General features: G+C 43.6%; 1 protein-coding gene across 1 annotated transcript in view; it reads right to left on the bottom strand.

Annotated features, from left to right (window-relative positions):
• DCX (doublecortin) overlaps window positions 1-19277 on the bottom strand; it is a 342948-nt gene that overhangs the window by 25183 nt on the left and 298488 nt on the right. The window contains exons 8-9 of the mRNA XM_033849507.2: window positions 12803-12905; window positions 10679-10816 (exon numbers count right to left, since the gene is read on the bottom strand). Coding sequence (XP_033705398.1) covers window positions 10679-10816; window positions 12803-12905 — 241 coding nt within the window. The remainder of the gene's footprint in view (window positions 1-10678; window positions 10817-12802; window positions 12906-19277) is intronic.

Below are 19277 nucleotides of genomic sequence, written 5' to 3'. Positions count from 1 at the left end.
TGGATGTAAGTAGCCCCAGGTACAGTGATTAAAGAATTGTCTGGGCAATGAGTTAGACAAGCCACTATACTTTCTGGGTTCAAGTTTGCATGGCGCAGGAAGAAAAGGGCCGGTTTGACATATGTGTTCACCCAGCCTTTGACTGGAGAGCAAACTGATTTAACACTCATTCACTTAGCTCTGGCTTTTCCCTCCCATTCTAATCCCAACACTTGAGCTCAACTCAAAATCAAGTCTACTGGTTTTGGTTTGATGTCTATTTTGAAATATTGCTCACTGAAAATAAATAACTCAGTCTACGAAACAAAAGCCATGACAATAATTTCAGAGCCACCTTAATAATTGCAGATGTATTTCTACAATTGTTTCCAAAGCATTTTGCAATATATGAATTCACATGATTCTCCTGATAACCCCAAGAGATGGTAGCCAGGAATTAATAGTCTCCTTTTAATCACAAGGATATAGAGGCTGAGAAAGTGTAGGACTTGCTTAAAGGGTATAAACTGCTTCTTCTCAATGGATGGTGGACTTGAGGGTTTGCTCACAGATTCATTTCAAAATTCCCTCAAAGTTAGCATATCACATACCACCATGACCTTTTAGTGACTGGTTCTCTGTCTTGTCTTTTCTAATTCCCTAATGCCTTGCAGAGGGAGACCTCAATATACGATTCAGCAGCCACTTCCTCATTTCTTTCTCATTTTGAGATGCTCTAAGTGTTCCTTCATTCCAGTCCAAAGACACCCTGGTTCCTCCCTACTTATACAGGGAGGTTTCCTGGAAGGCCATCCAAGTAGAACCAAAGTGGTTTCAACTTACTTTAGAACAAGGCCAAGAGACGGGGCCTGTGGTTTTCACACATTCATTCCAAAGAGCCCTTGGGCGGGGTGTGTGGATTGGTTTGGCTAATTGCTTCTGCTCAGTGGAAATCCTTTGTCCCTCTCCCCAGAACCATCCAGTAGGGAAGCAAGAACTAAGGGGCCCTGAAACAGTTCTTCACTGATTTGATCATAGGGCCAGTTCTCAGACCAAATTCAATCATAAGTTGTGAGATACCCTAAGTTCAGAAGTTGGAATTTGAACTTTAAATCTATTCCCTACAGAGTCTTAAACAGCATGCAGTGGTGAATCTTTCAAATAGGGGAGAGAAGTAAGAGTTTTCCCTGTTGCAAAACAAATATGTGATGCTGGAGAGGGTGTGGAGAAAAGGGAACCCTCTTGCACTGTTGGTGGGAATGTAAATTGATACAGTCACTATGGAGAACAGTATGGAGGTTCCTTTAAAAACTAGAAATAGAACTACCATACAACCCAGCAATCCCACTACTGGGCCTATACCCTGAGAAAACCATACTTCAAAAAGAGTCATGTACCACAATGTTCATTGCAGCTCTATTTACAATAGCCAGGACATGGCAGCAACCTAAGTGTCCATCAACAGATGAATGGATAAAGAAGATGTGGCACATATATACAATGGAATATTACTCAACCATAAAAGGAAACAAAATTGAGTTATTTGTAGTGAGGTGGATGGACCTAGAGTCTGTCATACAGAGTGAAGTAAGTCAGAAAGAGAAAAACAAATACCGTATGCTAACACATATATATGGAATCTACAGAAAAAAAAATGGTTCTGAAGAACCTAGGGGCAGGGTTTCCCTGGTGGCGCAGTGGTTGAGAATCCGCCTGCCAATGCACGGGACACGGGTTCGAGCCCTGGTCCAGGAAGATCCCACATGCCGCGGAGCAACTAAGCCTGTGAGCCTCAACTACTGAGCCTGCGCTCTGGAGCCATCTAGGCACAACTGCTGAGGCCCGCGTGCCTGGAGCCCGTGCTCTGCAGCGGGAGAAGCCACCACAATGGGAGGCCTGCGCACCGTGGCGAGGAGTGGCCCCCGCTCGCCGCAACTAGAGAGAAGCCCACATGCAGCAACGAAGACCCAACACAGCCAAAAATAGAAATAAATCAATAAATAAATTTATATAAAAAAAAGAACCTAGGGGCAGGACAGGAATGCAGATGCAGGCATAGAGAATGGACTTGAGGACACGGGGAGGGGGAAGGGTACGCTGGGACGAAGTGAGAGAGCGGCAATGGACATATATACACTACCAAATGTAAAATAGATAGCTAGTGGGAAGCGGCCGCGTAGCACAGGGAGATCAGCTCAGTGCTCTGTGACCACCTAGACGGGTGGGATAGGGAGGGTGGGAGGGGGACACAAGAGGGAGGGGATATGGGGATATATGTATACATATAGCTGATTCACTTTGTTATACAGCAGCAACTAACACACCATTGTAAAGCAATTATACTCCAATAAAGATTTAAAAAAACAAACAAAGAAAAGAACAGATATGTGTACCCAGATGTGTAATATTTTGGCACAGATCAGTTTCCCTCAAGAAGAGGACGTCTGTAAGAAGGCTGCTGGATGTGCCAAGATTATTTTCTCAGGCTTGACAATGCTGACAACATTTATTTCCAGTCGAAGGTGGTTCTGCTGGGAACATGTTTCTGGTGGAGCACGCCTGTTGTCAACACTCACTCCCAATTTTATTGGGCAGGAACTAGAAGAAACTACACTGCTCTTATTTGTGGAAAGAACATATGCTTTGGAATCAGTCAGGGTTTTAAATCCTGGCTTAGCCATTTCCTAGATGTGTGACCTTGGGTGTAACCTACCCTCTGTGAGCCTGTTTCCTCAACTGTAACATTTGAATAAAAAGAATGCATATGTCAATTGTTGTTGTTCTGAGGAGTCCATGAGAGACTACATATAAAATGCTTAGCCGGGTGCCTTAGCAGATAGGGAGGGCTCAGTAATGACATCTCCTATTGCTATTACTACTGCCATTATTAGAAATGGAAGGAATTGAAGCACCAAGTTAGGAAATCCCCTTCCACAGGGGGTGATTTACCAACCTATGCCGGCTGAACACTAATTCTTTCGCTAGCAGGTCAGGCATTAGAGGACTGAAGTTTTCCCGAGTGAAGCCCATAATTCTGGTTTTTGCATGTTATTGCTGTGCTCCCCGGAACAGTCTTCAGCTGTCGGCTCTTCTCTCTTTTTACTCGCTCAGCCTTACCATGGGGGCAGGAGTGATCACTGAACTCAACGTGGAAGCACTGAAGGTACTGGAGCAGGAAAGTTACACAATGGCCATGTTTTAGGATGAAAAATGTGGTGGTACCACAGCAGATGTGTAAGTGGACAGAGATTCGAAGCAGAGATACTGTGTAGGAGTGTGTTGAGTAATCCAGGCATCAGGTGATGAGGGAAAGGAAGGGACTTCTGTGTGGGAAAGGTGAAGATGTTTCAAACGTTCAACAACAGGAACAGCATATGGTGGACATGAAGGATTAAAGAGTGGGAAGAATCAAAGATAACGCCAAGGTGTTGCGCCTGGGGAATAGGATAGAATTGATTCTACTGTCAGGGAGCTGGGGAGAGGAGATGTTTTTGACTTTTAGACACGTTGCATTTGGCACGTATAAGCGGAATTGTCTGGTAAGCATTCACGGCACTGACACCCGGAAGGAAGGTTGGGGCTGGAGACGTAGAGTTAATGGTCGCCTCTCTGTACCCCGATATGCTATATCCATCACCACCTCTGTTCTTTTGTTCATGCTTTCTCTGCTGCCAGAAATATCTATTTCCTTATCAATTGAAATCTAATTCTCTTTCAAGCCCCAGTTCTTCCAGGAAGCCCTCCCTTAGCACCCTAGCCCCCAATGAACCCTCTTTCCCACAAACTCCAGTACTTCCAATAGCACTTACTGCCTGTATCTCTCATGCGCTTGGCATTTAAACAAACCATTATCATTAAGTCTTATTTAGCATCACAGTGCAATGGTTACATTGTGGACTGTGGAGCCAGATTGCCTGGATTCAAATCCCAGCTCTACCACTTACTAGCTCTGTGATCTTGGACAGGTCACATTGTTCATAGGCCCTAGTTTCTTCATTTGCAAATGGGGATAATAGCACCTACCTCGTAAAGTTGTTGTAAGGAATAAACTAGTTAATACACGTAAAGTGATTAGAATGGTTGCTTGGCACATATGAACTATGTAAGTATTTGTAAATAAAAATTTTTGTTAAATTTTATATGCATACTGGTTCCCCAAATAAATCATAAGCTTCTTAGTGACAGGTACTTCATCTTATCATTTCTTTTCCTCATAGCACCTAGCATTACTAGTTACTCCACCAAAACTTTGGGGAATCAGTTGTATTTAAACACAAGTCCCTGGACTTCCCTGGTGGCACAGTGGTTGAGAATCCGCCTGCCAATGCAGGGGACACGGGTTCGAGCCCTGGTCCGGGAAGATCCCACATGCCGAGGAGCAACTAAGCCCACGCGCCACAACTACTGAGTCTGCGCTCTAGAGCCTGCGAGCCACAACTACTGAAGCCCGCATGCCACAACTACTGAAGCCCGTGTGCCCTAGAGAAGCCACCACAATGAGAAGCCCACGCTCTACAACGAAGAGTAGCCCCTGCTCGCCACAACTAGAGAAAAGCCCACGCGCAGCAATGAAGACCCAACGCAGCCAAAAAACACACAAGTCCCCGGCTGCAGCAGGTTGCTAGGACTGCTACTGCAGGGAGATAGGTTAGCACGACCGCATCCCATGCTGTGTGGAGTGCTCGGGGCCGGCGGGGCGGGGGGGGGGGGGGGGGGGGGGGGGGGGGGCGTGGCATTTGACTGCTTGCTCCAACCATTTACTAAACGGCTCTCCAATGGCAATGGAAAATGCCTCCAATGGCAATGGAAAATGCCTTATATATAGGACAGTTCTTCCACTTAAACTAGACGTAAGCTGTGGTTTTAGAAAGAATCAGAGTGGGGGAGGAGGCAAGGCAAGTTTTTTTCTTCCCATAGCTTCGCCAAGGGCACCACTTCCCCTTGGACTGACTGTAGGGGAGCTGATGGAGTGTCTAGGACTGGGCACTGGAAACAAAGGTGCTTAATTACTCATGGCTTGCTCTATGCTGCACAAAGAGAATGACACAGATACCACCCCCCTCTCCCAGTCTCTTCACATCCCTTGCCTGGAGGTGGGGGAAGGTGGAAGGAAGCAGAGAAGCAAGGACCATGCAACAGAGACTGTTTATTCACCACTCTGGAGCTTCCACACCCTGATTTAAGGACAATGCAAGGACCGCCTACCTGGGAGTCAGGAGAGCTGGGCTCTCGTTCTTGAGGACTAAATAGATATCGGGAAGACTGAACGATTTACTGAACCTCTTTATATCTTAGTTCTCCAATCTAAAAAAAAACTGGATAATTTTCCTTTCCCAATTTAAGCCATGGTGCTATTATGAGTGACGACTGAGATGACAGGTTTGGAAATATTTTGCAAAGTGCAGAGCATTTACTTCATGTAAAAGATCATTACCTGGAACTTCTCTCAGATGCAGAAGAAGGGTATTGTGCTGTCTACTAGTCATATGTGGCTAGTGAGCATTTGAAGTGTGGCTAGTCAGAATTGAGATGTGCTGTAAGTGTAAGATACAGTCCCATTTCAACAAATGTAAAATATCTCAACAATTTCGTACATTGGTTACATGATGAAGTGATAAGATTTCAGATATATTCAGTAAAATAAAATACATTTTCAAAGCTAATTTCACCTGTTTCTTTGAGCTTAACTGTGGCTACTAGAAAATTTAAAATTACATACAAGGCTTGCATTTGTGGCTCGCATTATATTTTTATTAGACCGAGCTGGTACATCCAGACAGTCACATTCAGGAAAGTCAGAACATCCAGGTCCCTCCATCTTAGGCAACCCAAAGCAGCGTCTTTGGTTCAGAAGAGGACTCCCGGATACTATTCTCCCATGGGCACCCTCACCTGGCTGTTTTGTGGCCCTTGACCTCCCCTTTCAAAAGCTATGTATTTTGGTAGAGAAGACATTCATTCTTGGGCGTTTGGGAACAGGGAAGATTTGACTTTCAGGAATAGGTGCACATAGGTTGGGGGAAGGAGGGTGGAGAACATCGGGTTGCTGCAACAATGATATACTATTGAAGAATAGCAAACTAATGATCACATTACAATCCTCTCAAGTGGGAATTAGCTTCCTTGGAGGCTCCTTTAAGAAAAAAAAAACAACAGAAAGAAAAAGAAAAGATTCCTTCCCAGCAACTAGCTGACTTTGTCCTTTTAATTCAATTCAATTCAATTCAATTGGGAGGTAGCTGCATAAAGAGAAAAATTAACACATTAATGGCTAAAATGGAAGTCGAGAGACACAGAAATGTCTTCCTTTAGTTCTGAAGCCAGGCTTACCTTTGCCCATCAAATGGCAAGTCCTAGGTTAATCAAAAGGGAGCACTGCACAAACTTCCTTCAAACATTCCACAGGAGCCTTCTGGGCTCCGGTTTCATCTGCTTACCACACAATCCCTTGCCCTACTTTAAAGACAAACCTGGCTAATGGGACTTGGATTCTCAGAGTCTGTCAGCTCTGCCCAGTGAGAATGAGAGCTCCTTATAGCAATATCGTATAGACAATCAAATCCTTCCTTAACGCAAGTTTAGGGCTTAGCAACAGACATTCCCTTTGGGGGCAAACTCAGTACTGACAGGAGTAGGGACTGAACGTGAAGGGAATAAAGTAGAAGGACTTTGATTTATTCATGGGCAGAATGGGAAAGAGACAACTTAAGGAATAAGGAACAAAGAATCAAATTATGACGCAAATTACAGACCAAATAGCATCAATTTCCTAAACCTCAAGTCAAACTGAACCCAGATATTAACTGAACCATGAATTGGACCAAATATATATATTTTATATATACATATATTATATATATAATATATATATATTTGAAAAGCTAGCAAACGTGTTCAAACCAGAAACAAACCTATATATTTTCTAATGAACTAGAACATCAAAATATTCCTTTAACTGAACCTGAACTGAGCCAATGTTTCATTTGGTTTGAATCCCGGCTAAAGAGGAAGATTTTTGGCTTTCGTTTGCCATCAAAGGAAGGTAGTTAAAATTCCCTGGAAATGGGCTATCTTCCACAACCTTTAGTCACTCAGGTTGAATGAAGAAATGTGGATCCATCCACAAGTCTCAGATCTAAGACGGACTGACACAGAATGGAAACAGGGCGGTACTACCGTGTACTACAAAAGAACAAAGAATTTCAGCCCCACACAGTGCCATTATTCTTTGGTTAAATGTATATTCATCTGTATATGTCTCTTGCTAACAGCTCAGAAAACCTTGATACTTTATGAAACAATTCTTTCTTTATGTCTGTAAGGAGACATTTATGCTAATGCAAAATTATGCATTGTCCATAGCTCACCCTTCTTGTTACCTGATTCTGATTCTGTGGAAGCTATTTTACAACCCTGGAAATCCCTGATAACAATGGGAAATGATTTTTGTCTAGACATGCAAAATCTGTCTTATCCAAAATGGAAACCAAGTCTTAGACAAGGTAAGAAACTTGTCCCAAGTCACAAAGCTGGGAAGTGGTATAATTGGGTTTTCCTAGAGAGATGTCTCTCCCTCCTCTTCCATATCCTATCTCCCTACACCTCCCAGCTTGAGATGGTCCTGAGTGAGGAGGGGGTGGAAAAGGGAAAATGGGTATGTCAAATCCGAACCTTACCTAAAGTCCTGTTTGCCTGAGATCAGCTTTGCCCCTGTGCGATGTTCACTGAGTGGATGTCCTAGACTTGGCCCTAAACTCCCACGGCATGGGCAAGGTTGTGTTACGTGAATCCTTTTACCCTTTGGGGCTGAAATCTTGTGGAGGTTCTAAATACATCATCTAAGAGAAGTTCAAATGTTCCGGAAATTGCCATGAAGGTTGGCTAGACTAGAGTTTGACTTCATTCATGTTCATGAACTATCTGAAATGAAGATGTAATTTCTCTCTACTGAGGATATACCACTTTAGATTTTTTACTGGTAGGAAACTGGGGCTGCTTGTAATTCTGATATCTGCCAAAGTAAGGTCCCATTTTCCTGCCTCAAATTGGTTACTTTGTTTACCTTGTGTGTGTGAATACATCCTCATTCCTTCTTTTAGCAAGGGAGGTCTGAAGGAATAAGAATAGATCTTGCCTGCCCAAGCCTAGGTTGGGATCTATTATAACTCCTTTCAATTTGACACATATTCATTGAGTCCTAATGCATTCCTTCTCTGTCTCCAACATCTTAGAATCAGTGAAGTGCATACATTTTAGAAGGGAAATTCTGCATGTAGTATGTTGGAGATCAATTATTTGACACATGTTTAAACTGTGTTTAATTACAGGTGGTTGGGTTCATGTGTTCTGGGTAATCCAATTGGATACAATCTGCAAAGAGAATTGATTTACTTCAAACTGCTGCCACTCCAGCATTTCTAATTAATGGGTTATGTGATGGTTTAAAACTAGGTCCACAAATTCTTTGATATTCCTCCCTTCCAGAAGTGGAGGCTGCTTCCCCTCCCCTTGAATGTGGGCTGGCCTTAGTGACGGCTTCTAATGAACAGACTAAAACAGAAGCGACAGTGTGCAGCTTTGGAGAGTAGATCATAAAAGGCACCACATCTTCTTCCTTATTCACCCTCTTGAATTGCTGTCTGTGGGGAAGATCCTGCCAATGGCCATCTTGGAAGTGGATCCTACAGTCCCAGTTGAGCCTTCAGATGACTACAGCCCCTGCTAATACCTTGACCTCAACTACATGAGAGATTCTGAGCTGGACACAACCACCCAGCTAAGCCACCCCAGAATTCCTGACCCACAGAAACTGTGAGATAAAAAAATGTTTGTTGTTTTAAGCTATTATGTTTCAGAGTAATTTGTTTTATAGCAAGAGATAAGTAATACAGGTTAGAAATCCCAGAAATAGCCAGTGATACTTCTGAAAAAATGATCAGCTAAGTGGTTATTTCCAGACTTTAGGAATCTTGATCAACTGTTTAAAGTCCGTTTTTTGGGCAAGGCCCTGCTTAGAACCTTATAAACAATTTCATTCTCAATCCAAGTGCTAAACTCTAGGTCTCTGTAGTTTGAGCAATATGAATTTGCTTAGATAGATTCATGTGCTGTTCTGTACGCTTAATCAAAATATCACCAAACACATGCATTTTTTATTCCTTCCGCAAATATTACCTACATGCTTATTGGGTCTCTAGTACCATGCTGGGTGAAATAGGTGCTCTTATGCATCTATTCATTCACAAGCATTATTTGAGCATCTACTAGGACCCAGGTACTGTGCTCAGCACTGAGGATACAGAAATGAACATGACACCTTGCCCTTGAGGGAACCAGCATTTAGTTGATGAAGTAAATACATACAAGTAAATACATACTTTACAACACAGTTGTGGTGAATATTACCCCAGAGATATGAATACCGTGCTATGATGTTGTGGAGAATGGAACAACTATTTCTATTTGAGGTGTTGAAGGATGAGTAGGAGTTTTCAAGCAAAGAAGAGCGGCAGGTTTGAGGGATGGCATTCCAGGTGCGGGAGAACAGGGTATGCAAAGACATGGAAGTATGAAAAGCCTGAGCTGCCTCTTCACAGTTGAGTTCCTTCTGCTGGAGAATAAAGAGATGGCCGGTGATAGGCATGGTAGCGTGAGGCCAGCAGGACGGGCTTTTTTTCCAGGCCACGGGCATTTCAAAGCCAATAGGCTGCTCAAGCTGCCTCCAATTGAAGAAGCGATAAAGAGTGCTTTTGCTCTCTGCCCCAAGGCTCTCAGGCTAGAAGAATTCTCATGGTGAGCCCTGAGCTTTGGGAGGACAAATGAGTAAATCTTCTGGAGCATATCATTCCTTTACCATGAAGGACTCAAATTGTCCGTGCAGGAGTCTTCTAAGCTTCTAAACTTGGCCTTCTCTGCCCTTTTGCCTTTTAGATCAGTGCCACTCAAGCTATGGGTGCGACACCTTGTACCAGCATGTAAACCAGCACGCTGCTGCCTTTAGCAGTAAAATCAAGCTGTGAAGTAAATGGTTTGCTCAGTGGCATGAGTTACATTTGCCACAAGCTCCTAATCTCATCACACACTGATAAATACTTCATGGGTCAGCAGTGATCCCTAGACCACATTTTTTAGATTGCTCACTATCCACTAAATAAAATCCTCTATGACAAATGTCTTTATTTCCTTTCAGAGCCTGGCCTATAGGTCCTTTACTCCTGTGAGAATGATGCAATTTATTTTGTTTCCCTTTTGGTTTTGACTTCTAAAAAAATTCCAAGTCAAATTTGAAGCTCAAGGGCATCCACCATGTGGACACTTTGAGGGAGGTGGCTTTTTTTCTACATTTTGTTTTTGATTCTGATTTTCTATCTCAAATTTACGTTTGACTTGATTATTTCATGGACTATGCACTGGCTGGATGACGTTGAGAATGATGGCAATGAACACAACCATGACAAACAGCGTTACAGCAGGCATGGCAAGTGGGTCAGATTTCTGGTCTGCATCCATTTGTGTAGAATCGGTGTTGTAGCTGTGTCTCCATGACTCCAAACAAGTTGAACGGGTTAGTCTCTGAACGGACAGAATTGGTCTCATGGAGACACAAATGGTGTTCATGAGGAACTCATTCCTCTGCATGCAGAGGGTACTGGCCTCTGTAAATGAAGTCAGCGTGCACAGTTAGGAGAAGAGCACTCACCGTCTTGGTCGTTACCTGAGTCAGCTGGAGACTTGCTCCGGCGCATGGGGCCAGGGCTCTTAGCTGAACTCTTCTGAGGTGTTGGGGATGCCTTTGGGCCAGCTGTGGCTGATGGGTTTCCCTTCATGACTCGGCATTCTGGTGGAAAAGGACACAGACGGCTTAGTAGAGCCGGGGAGAACCAAGACTCAGCATCTTACCAACCTCTGGAAACTGCAATAAGCACCACATACCAAAGCACCTTAGGGCTCAGGACTACAAGGTGGTTCTCACTGTTTGAAGGAACGATGGCTCTGGAGAGGGAGGCATGGGAGAAACTTTCAAAAGTCACCTGGGCTAAGCCAGGTGTTTACATTCCTGAATCATGGAAACAAGGGAAGGAGTAGAAAAGCAGTTCGGGCAGGTAATTCAATAGTCAACTCAATCACTTTTGGATAACCCAGTCATGTCTCAGAATAGCACCTGTTGACATAATTAATTAATTTCCTTGGAGAAGAGACTGACAGCTCAGAGGTTGCAGCCACGCAGATGAAACGTTCGTGAGTAATTTAAAGGAGGGGGAGGGAGCTATTATTTATTATTCATCGCATGCCATGTATTGTAATAGGCATATTAAGGACGTCATGCCATTTTATAAATAAGCACTACCACCACCACCACCATCTTGCATTTACAGTTCTTTTCGATTTTCAATGCATGTTATCATAATCTGCTATGCTGGTTTAATGAATAAAAAAATGGACCAGCAGTGACTATGCCACTCAGAACTTACAGAAAGCTCCTGGGTGTGTAGGAGAGTCTGTCAAATGCTCCTGCTACTTCCCCAACCCCAATCTGACACATTCAGAGCACCCTTTCTATGCAGGTCACTCAGCATCCCTACAACGGTAATTTGGGGGCGCTGATTGTACTAATATATTAGGAGGACTATTATACTCATTTTGTTGATGAGAATACAAAGAGCTTAAGCCTCTTGCTTAGGGTCACAAAGGAAGAAAACAGCAGAATAAGGATGAGCAGTCAAGTCTCCCGAGTCCCAGTCTAGAGCTCTTTCCACTATACTTTCCCCAACCTCACGTGATCATGCTCAAAGTGGAACCAAACAGCTAGGCGCAGGGTTGTCTCTCCATTGGACACCTCCTTGTCACCTTCTACTTAAAGATACATTGAAAATATCAGTTACTCAGAAAGATTAGGTCTTTTCTGGTAAATTAAGTTTTTCAGGAAACGGAGTTAAGCAGAAAGCTCATTTTTGTTTGTTCTACTTCTTGTTTTGATGGATAAACTTTAGTGATTACTGTCCAGAGCTGAAGATGTAGAAGATACAAGAAACTGGACACAGCTCGAGATCTGTTTAGCTATCTTCTGGTCATTTGCCTCTTCTCAAAGTGAACACAGCAGAAATGCCACCCCTTTCAGGGTCCCTGTCACTTGAGTTGTTTGTAAACTCTATATGAGTACAACTTGATTTGTTTTTTCCCACACTTTATTCCTCATTATTGGGAAATATGTTTTGAATGTGCCTTTCCATCGGGATCATACCCTAGTCCTGTGGCTGTGTGAGCTAATTCACCGTGAACTTACACGTGGAGCTTGGACTCAAGCAAAGGGAGATGGGCAGATGTTCACCTCCTTCCTGAAATTAACAATCTTCTGGAATCTTGAGCCACAAATCAGGGGGAATGGGGCAACAAGCCAGAAGGTGGGAAGAGGGAAAATGTTTGACACTAACAACACAGTGGAAAATATTTCTAAAATGGAACCGTCAACATGGGCCAAATAGCTGGAGGATGTTGACTAGAAAAAAAAACCATATGCATACAATATTCAAGTTCTGAATCCAAATGTTCCTTTCCGTGGTCTGATTGAGCCTGTCAGCCCATGTGACATAATATATGGTTCAAGAAATATGGTCACTATTGGGGCAGGTAGTGAGTTTTATTGAGTCTGGAGGCCAAACATCTGAGATATGCAATCAACTTTCACTTAGAGACTCATGTATCCAACTATACAAGAGAAAGGGACCATGCATGGATGTTTTCCAGGCCATATAAGCCCATGGAAATCCTAAGGGATAGAAGGAGCGAGAACAATGGAACAATAAAATTCAGTGGTTGTCCTTACCATTTTCATCCAGAGAAAAGTCATCCTGAGCATAACGAAATTTTTCAGGACCGCAGGCAATAAACACGTCGTCATCACCAAAGAAATCATGGAGACAGGTTACCTACAGAGAAAGCGGAAACATTGACTTGATATTTGATGGTCTTGTGACAATGAACTTCGTGCCATGTTGGCACGGGAAAAAAGTTTCACATGTTAGCCCCCAGGGATCTCCTTTTTCTCAAAATACCAGGCTCACAGTCTGCACCACAGCCCCTCGTGAGTAAAGATATACTGAGTGCCATTTTCTTTCCATGTTGCATGTGTGGTATCTTGTTTCCATTTCACCAAGAGTAACTTCAAGACCATGTCCAAATGGAATGTTCCCCTCTGAATTAAAGTCAGCAAGCAGAGGACCCCACAAATGTCACCTTTCCTCAGAGCCTCAAAGACAAGACTGCTGCTAGCCCAAGTCTGGGGGCAGGGGTGTAGGCCAAGGAAGATGAGAAAGACCTTCTGCAACCTGAGATGGACAGACTCCGGCTGACCGAGACGTGGAAGTCCCTCTCTCTGTCTTCACGAGTTTTGAAAGAAGGACACCAGTTTTTAACCGCTTTCGACCCACAAAAATTGGACTTTTTGCTAAAAGTGAACTGAGCACCTGGCAGTAGCCCAGAATACCATTCCTCTCTGAAAAGAAGGAGGGGAAAACCGTCCTAACCACTTAAAATTTATTCAAGGGCAATGGGTCCCTGTAGGCTTGAGGGTCTGCTGCAAAAGTCGTGTTCCCAGGACCCTTCCCGCCCTCTAGTGCCCTATGCATTGCGGCTTGTCCACAACAGAGAGACAGTCCTCCCCAACTCCTTTTCTGCACAAAGAAATGAGGGTCCCTGGGAAAGTATGCTGCTCCTGCAGTCTCCCCACCTCTCAGCTTTCCTAATTACATTTGATAATTAGTCCAGCACACCAGGGAAAGCCCAGGAGAAACCATAGAGTCAAAACATTCTTTTTTTTTTTTTTTCAACGGAGCACAGGCTTCGGACGTGCAGGCTCAGCAGCCATGGCTCACGGGCCCAGCTGCTCCGCGGCATGTGGGATCCTCCCGGACCGGGGCACGAACCCGTGTCCCCTGCATCGGCAGGCGGACTCTCAACCACTGCGCCACCAGGGAAGCCCAGAGTCAAAACATTCTTATCCCAATCCTCAGCTTGAAAGTGTTCAAAGCTTCTAATTGTTCTAAGCTACCCATTCAAGCTTCTACTAATGACTTTCCAAAGGCACCGTGCTCACAAACTAACAACTGGGTGCAGAGATCAATATGTTACATTTGAAAAATGTTTGTATTAATAACATCATCACCCACCCAGGGTCTATTCAATCCCTGTTCCCCCAGCCAAGATGATTGCAAGCCTTACACAGAGCAAGAGATGCTTAAACATTATCCGCATTGTCTCAGCCTCCCAATCACCCAAAGGATGCCAAGGGAAGAGAGGGAGACTTGGAGGGCTGCTGGGTTCACCCCTATTAAGCCTCTTCCCATCCCTGGGTCCTGACCTCATCAACTAGGCCGCCATCCTTCTTCAGCCCACTCATCCTCACCCATTCATTCCACAATCACGTAATAACAAACAGAGCTACCACTAATTGAATGCTTACTCTGAACAGGCACTCTGCTAAGTACTTCCAAATCTGTCATCCCATTTTACTCTCACAACAATTCCTAGAGGTTGGCATTACTGTCATCACTATTTTACAGATGAGAAAACTGAGGTCCGGAGACAGTAAGTAAATTACTCAGGTGGAAAGCGATGAAGCCAAATAAGTGCAGATCGATGTGACGCCAAAGCCTGTGCTTTTAGCCACTCGGTAATACAAAGCACTTACATATGGTTCAGGCGCTGGGGAGACAAAGATGAGTAAGACTCAGGCCATGACTTCATGGAGCTCATAATCTGATGGAATGAGATACACTGAAACAGAACATTTCAGTATCATGTCGTGAGTGCTACGAGTATCTGCAGGTGCCTTGCGAGCTATTTAGTACCACCTCCAAGTGACCCAGTCACTAACTGGCATGTTAGTTCAGTAAGCGGCCTGCATATTGCCCTGGTAGTGGATCCAACGACAGAGGCTACATACATGGCTTTGAACCCTTCTGCAGACGCCCACTGACATCTTGGACCAATACGATTTGGAGCCCCTAACTATGATACATTGTGTGCCGCTGAACTGTTTATCCCTTGCCACCTCTTGACCTTGAAGGTCTCTGCCATGCTCTGTGTTTGAGGTTGCCCCTGACTCTGACTGGCTTCATTTAGTTTTAGTCATGAGTGAGGGAAGCCCCTCCCTTGGGCATCCCTCCACTAGTGGTCTCTAGCATTTAGCACTCTGTTTCAAAACCTGCCTGTATTTTCATGAATACTCACCTAGTCCTTCCCATTAAATCACAGCTCTCCTGAATGTAAAGACCAAGTTTATCGCTCCCTATATATCTTCCTGTGGTTCCTGGTAGAGCACTTAATCGCATAGTGAGAATTTAGCCAGGGCTGTTTTTGCCTCAACTGAATGTAAAGAAAATAAGGAGGCTTTGTAAGGCTATACAAAGGCAGAAAAGTAGAAACAAGAAAGAAGAAATCAATAGCGGCAGATAATAGGACCTAGCATTCAAAGGTTTCGAAAGGTAACACAAATATATAAATTTAGGAACAAGAAAGGAGCAATGACTGTGAATTCAGAAGTTATCATTTGCATAACTATGACAATTAGTTTGAAAACAGATGAAATGGATCATTTTTAAAGGAAAACATCAATAAAGAAATTAGCTCAAAAAGAAATAGAAAACCTCAACCAACTACTGGTCATAGAAGGAATTTAGTAAATACTTCAAACAGCAACCCTTCCCCCAAAGGTACCAGACCATTAATTTTGGAGGTATTTGTGGAAATCACTTCCCAAGAAGAAAAAACAAAAGGTCGAAAGCAGCCATGGCAGTGACATGCCACGCTATCATACTGTAGGACAACAAAGCCGTCACAGATTGTTCTGGGGGTTGCTGTTACAATGACCCACCCTCCTCCAACTCCAAGCCTCTCTGCCCCCGCCCAGGCTTTGGGAAAAGCCTTTGGATAACCCCTTCTCTGGGGAGCTTCTAAGAAAGGCAAAGCCCCTATGCTTCTGACAAATTCACAGTGGTGTGGCTGGCTTCAAACACATTCATTTTGCAATCCAGCTGTTCAGCATCAGGTTTCTTGTGTGATCCCACCCCACATGTTACTGGTTCCCAAATGTAGACAAATTCATATTGTGCATGTGGATACCCAGGTTTCCCAAATGCCTTGGATACTGAGACACGGCAGCCCTCCCCTGCTTTGTTACAGAGCTGGGAAAATAGAAAGCCCTCCATCTTAAATAGGAGGAACCCAAAACACAGAATGTCAAAGTGGCTGAAGGATACACGGATGGATCATGGCACAGTTGAGACTAGCACTCAGGCGTCCTGATTCAATTCGGGACAAAACAATTCAATTGCCTGAAAGAACGTGCCTTCCTAATCCCTGATTTCAAAGGCTTGTTTACAGCTTAGGCAGGAGAGTCACCTTTTGTCCTCGTCAATGCCTGATACACATTAGAACATTTTACTGGACTCAAAAAAGATAACATCTTTATGGATCACATTTTAAATCTATGGATGAGAAAACTCCTATTCATTACCGTAACTGGTAACTGAGTATGCAGTAGAGAAGGAAGACAAGGACGAGGGGAAGGAGGAGGAAAGGAAGAAAGAGGAAGAAGGAAAAGAAAGAGAAGAATGGAGTGTAAGACATAATTTCCAAATGAAATTCACACTCACATCTGCTTTTTAAAATTCCACTCAGTTAACACGATACAAAATCCACCTTAGGTTACGTTGCAAATACATAATTTTGCAAACCATTTTTTTGTGGTAAAATTTCTGTCATGAGGTGGCAACGAAAGTGGTAAAAATAATAATCATTATGATACCACTTACAGCATCCTCGGAGATCAAGGGTCTTGCTGACATCAGCTTTTGTTTGAAACACACTTGGGTATTTAAGTCAGAGGAGAGAACACGAAAGCATGACGCCCATCTTTGTAATTAATCAAATGCCCCCAACTCACGTGAACACTGAACCGTTTACTCAATGTTCTTCCTTTAAAAAAAAAAACAGCATGAGCTGGGGGAAGGGAAGCTAGCTCGGTTATGCATTAGTGCGAGCAATAGATTATATGGACCATCCAGTGGCTTAAATGTCGAAGTACAAATGGGGAAAGAGAGACAACAGATCACTGTGTGTGGCAGTCCATTAGCTGCAAATGGCAAATTCACTCTGTGATTTGATTTAAGCTTGATTAGATTCTCCACCCACATATTACAGATGCTGGCAGTGAGTTCTCATACGTGTCTGCTGCTGGTAGATTCTATATTTCACTGTCTAACTGTTCAGAAAGAAATTTAAGTAAGGTCTTGCTTGTATATCTATGAGACTCACTTCCAACGTGCAAAATACTTTCATTGAAAGTTCAATTCCACTAATATTCATTCATCAAACACTTGCTATGGCAAAGGAACTATGTGAGAGATACAGAAATGTACAGAAAAAAGGCCCCTGTCTTCCGAGTTGACAGCATAATAAGGAGTCAGAACCTCACAAATAATTGGAATGCAAGGCATACTGTTTTTAGCACCATTACAGAGGCATAAAAAGCAAGAAGAGCACAGGCGACAAAGAGAAGAATTCTACTCATGAGAACTGGGGAAGGCTGCACAGAGAAGATGACACAAAGTGTGCCTCTTGAAGGGCGTGTGGGATATAGGTTGATGGAGACAGGAGTAAAAGGGATTCCAGGTAACTGCATAAATAAAGGAAAGGAAGCAGGAACGTGCCTTTTTCTTAATAGCCCTGGAAGAAGAACTGCATCTTGTTGACTATAGTCACAGAGATTCTAACTCTCTATAGCACAACTGCCCGGACCCATTCTGCCAGCCTTCTGCACAGACAAAACATACAGCTGTCTACTGGTGGAATTCAGGGTGAAGGGAAGGGCAGAGAGTGTCTATGGGGAGAGGAGTGGCCCCAGGGGCGCAGAAGAGGGAACCTTGTGGCAAGGAAGGCAAACCACACTGATTTCCCCGTCTTGCCAACAGTGCGCCCCGCCCTTAGTGTGGCTGGCAAGCTTTGCAAAATGAGGTCATGAAAGATTCAGTAAACATTACGGATGAGGCTTTTTCTAAAAGTTACTGCTACTCTCATTCTGGAACATTTCCTGCCTGCCTGCCCTGGATGGGCTCCGGTCACAGGCTGGCGCAGGGTTGGCGTGGTGAGCGGAGACAATGTTTCCTATCTCTAGACTCCTGTATTCACCTACCTGCTTGACAGCTCCATTTGGTCATCTGACAGGCATCCCGGATTTAATATGCCCCAAACCAAACTCTTACTGCTCCCTCTCCAAATCCCACTTCCCTCCAACTTTCCTCATCTCAGTCACTGGTACCACAATTCCGCCAGCTGCCCAAACCAGAAATCTGGGAGTCATTTTTTTTTTACTAGAACTCACATTTTATCTTGTCCATTGTCACCCTCCTAGTCCAAGTCCACCCCTACACATACACTCACACTCTTCTGCATACTGTAGTCATAGTAGTATTGTACTTTATAATTTCAAGCAGGCGTAGCACTCTTCCGCTAAAAACCCTCCAAAGCCTGTTAACCAGAGGCAGAATGAAATCCACTTTCTATCTTGGCTGTATATTATCCAATCTCTTATGCCACATATGCTAGCTAGCTCCAGTCACACTGGCCTTCTTTCTGCTTCTCAAACACATCAAGACCTTTCGTGCTTCAGAGCCTCACTCTTGCAGCTCCCTCTACATAGAAAGCACTCTTCCCAGAGTCACAGGCCTAGCTGCGTCTTCCCCATCAAATCTTCACCACCTACTGGGGGATGTCCCTGGTGGCCCAGTGGTTAGAACTCCGTGCCTCCACTGCTGGGGGCCCAGGTTCAATTCCTGGTCAGGAAACTAAGATCCCGTAAGCTGCACGGCATGGCCAAAAACAAAAACCCCCAAACAACAACAGCAACAAAAATAAAATAAAGTACCGCATACTGTATTTAAGTCTGAGCAACCCTCAATTTACATGCCATTGTTGCTTAGAATTTCAGATCTTTTATTTAACCCCACAAATTAGTCATTATTATTTTAATTATTTTATATAGTTAATATTACTTGAGTTTATCTACATATATATTTACCAGTCTATTTGATCACCATTTCTCGTTACACCATTTCTCTGGAGTCATTTGAAAATTAGGAACATGTTTGACCTTCCCACTCTATCTTCCATATCTCAGTCTCACCTTCATATTTTCCATCTTCTTATCTCTTAGGGCTACATTCTGGAAAACATCTTCAAATCTGCCACTTTGCTTTCTTTCTTCAGATGTGTTTAATTTGCTGTTTGACCCACTCAAAGAG

This window comes from Tursiops truncatus, chromosome X, assembly GCF_011762595.2.
Source record: "Tursiops truncatus isolate mTurTru1 chromosome X, mTurTru1.mat.Y, whole genome shotgun sequence".
Classification (NCBI taxonomy): domain Eukaryota; kingdom Metazoa; phylum Chordata; class Mammalia; order Artiodactyla; family Delphinidae; genus Tursiops; species Tursiops truncatus.
Note: the sequence above shows the minus strand (reverse complement) of the source record. Positions and strands in the feature narration are given on the sequence as shown.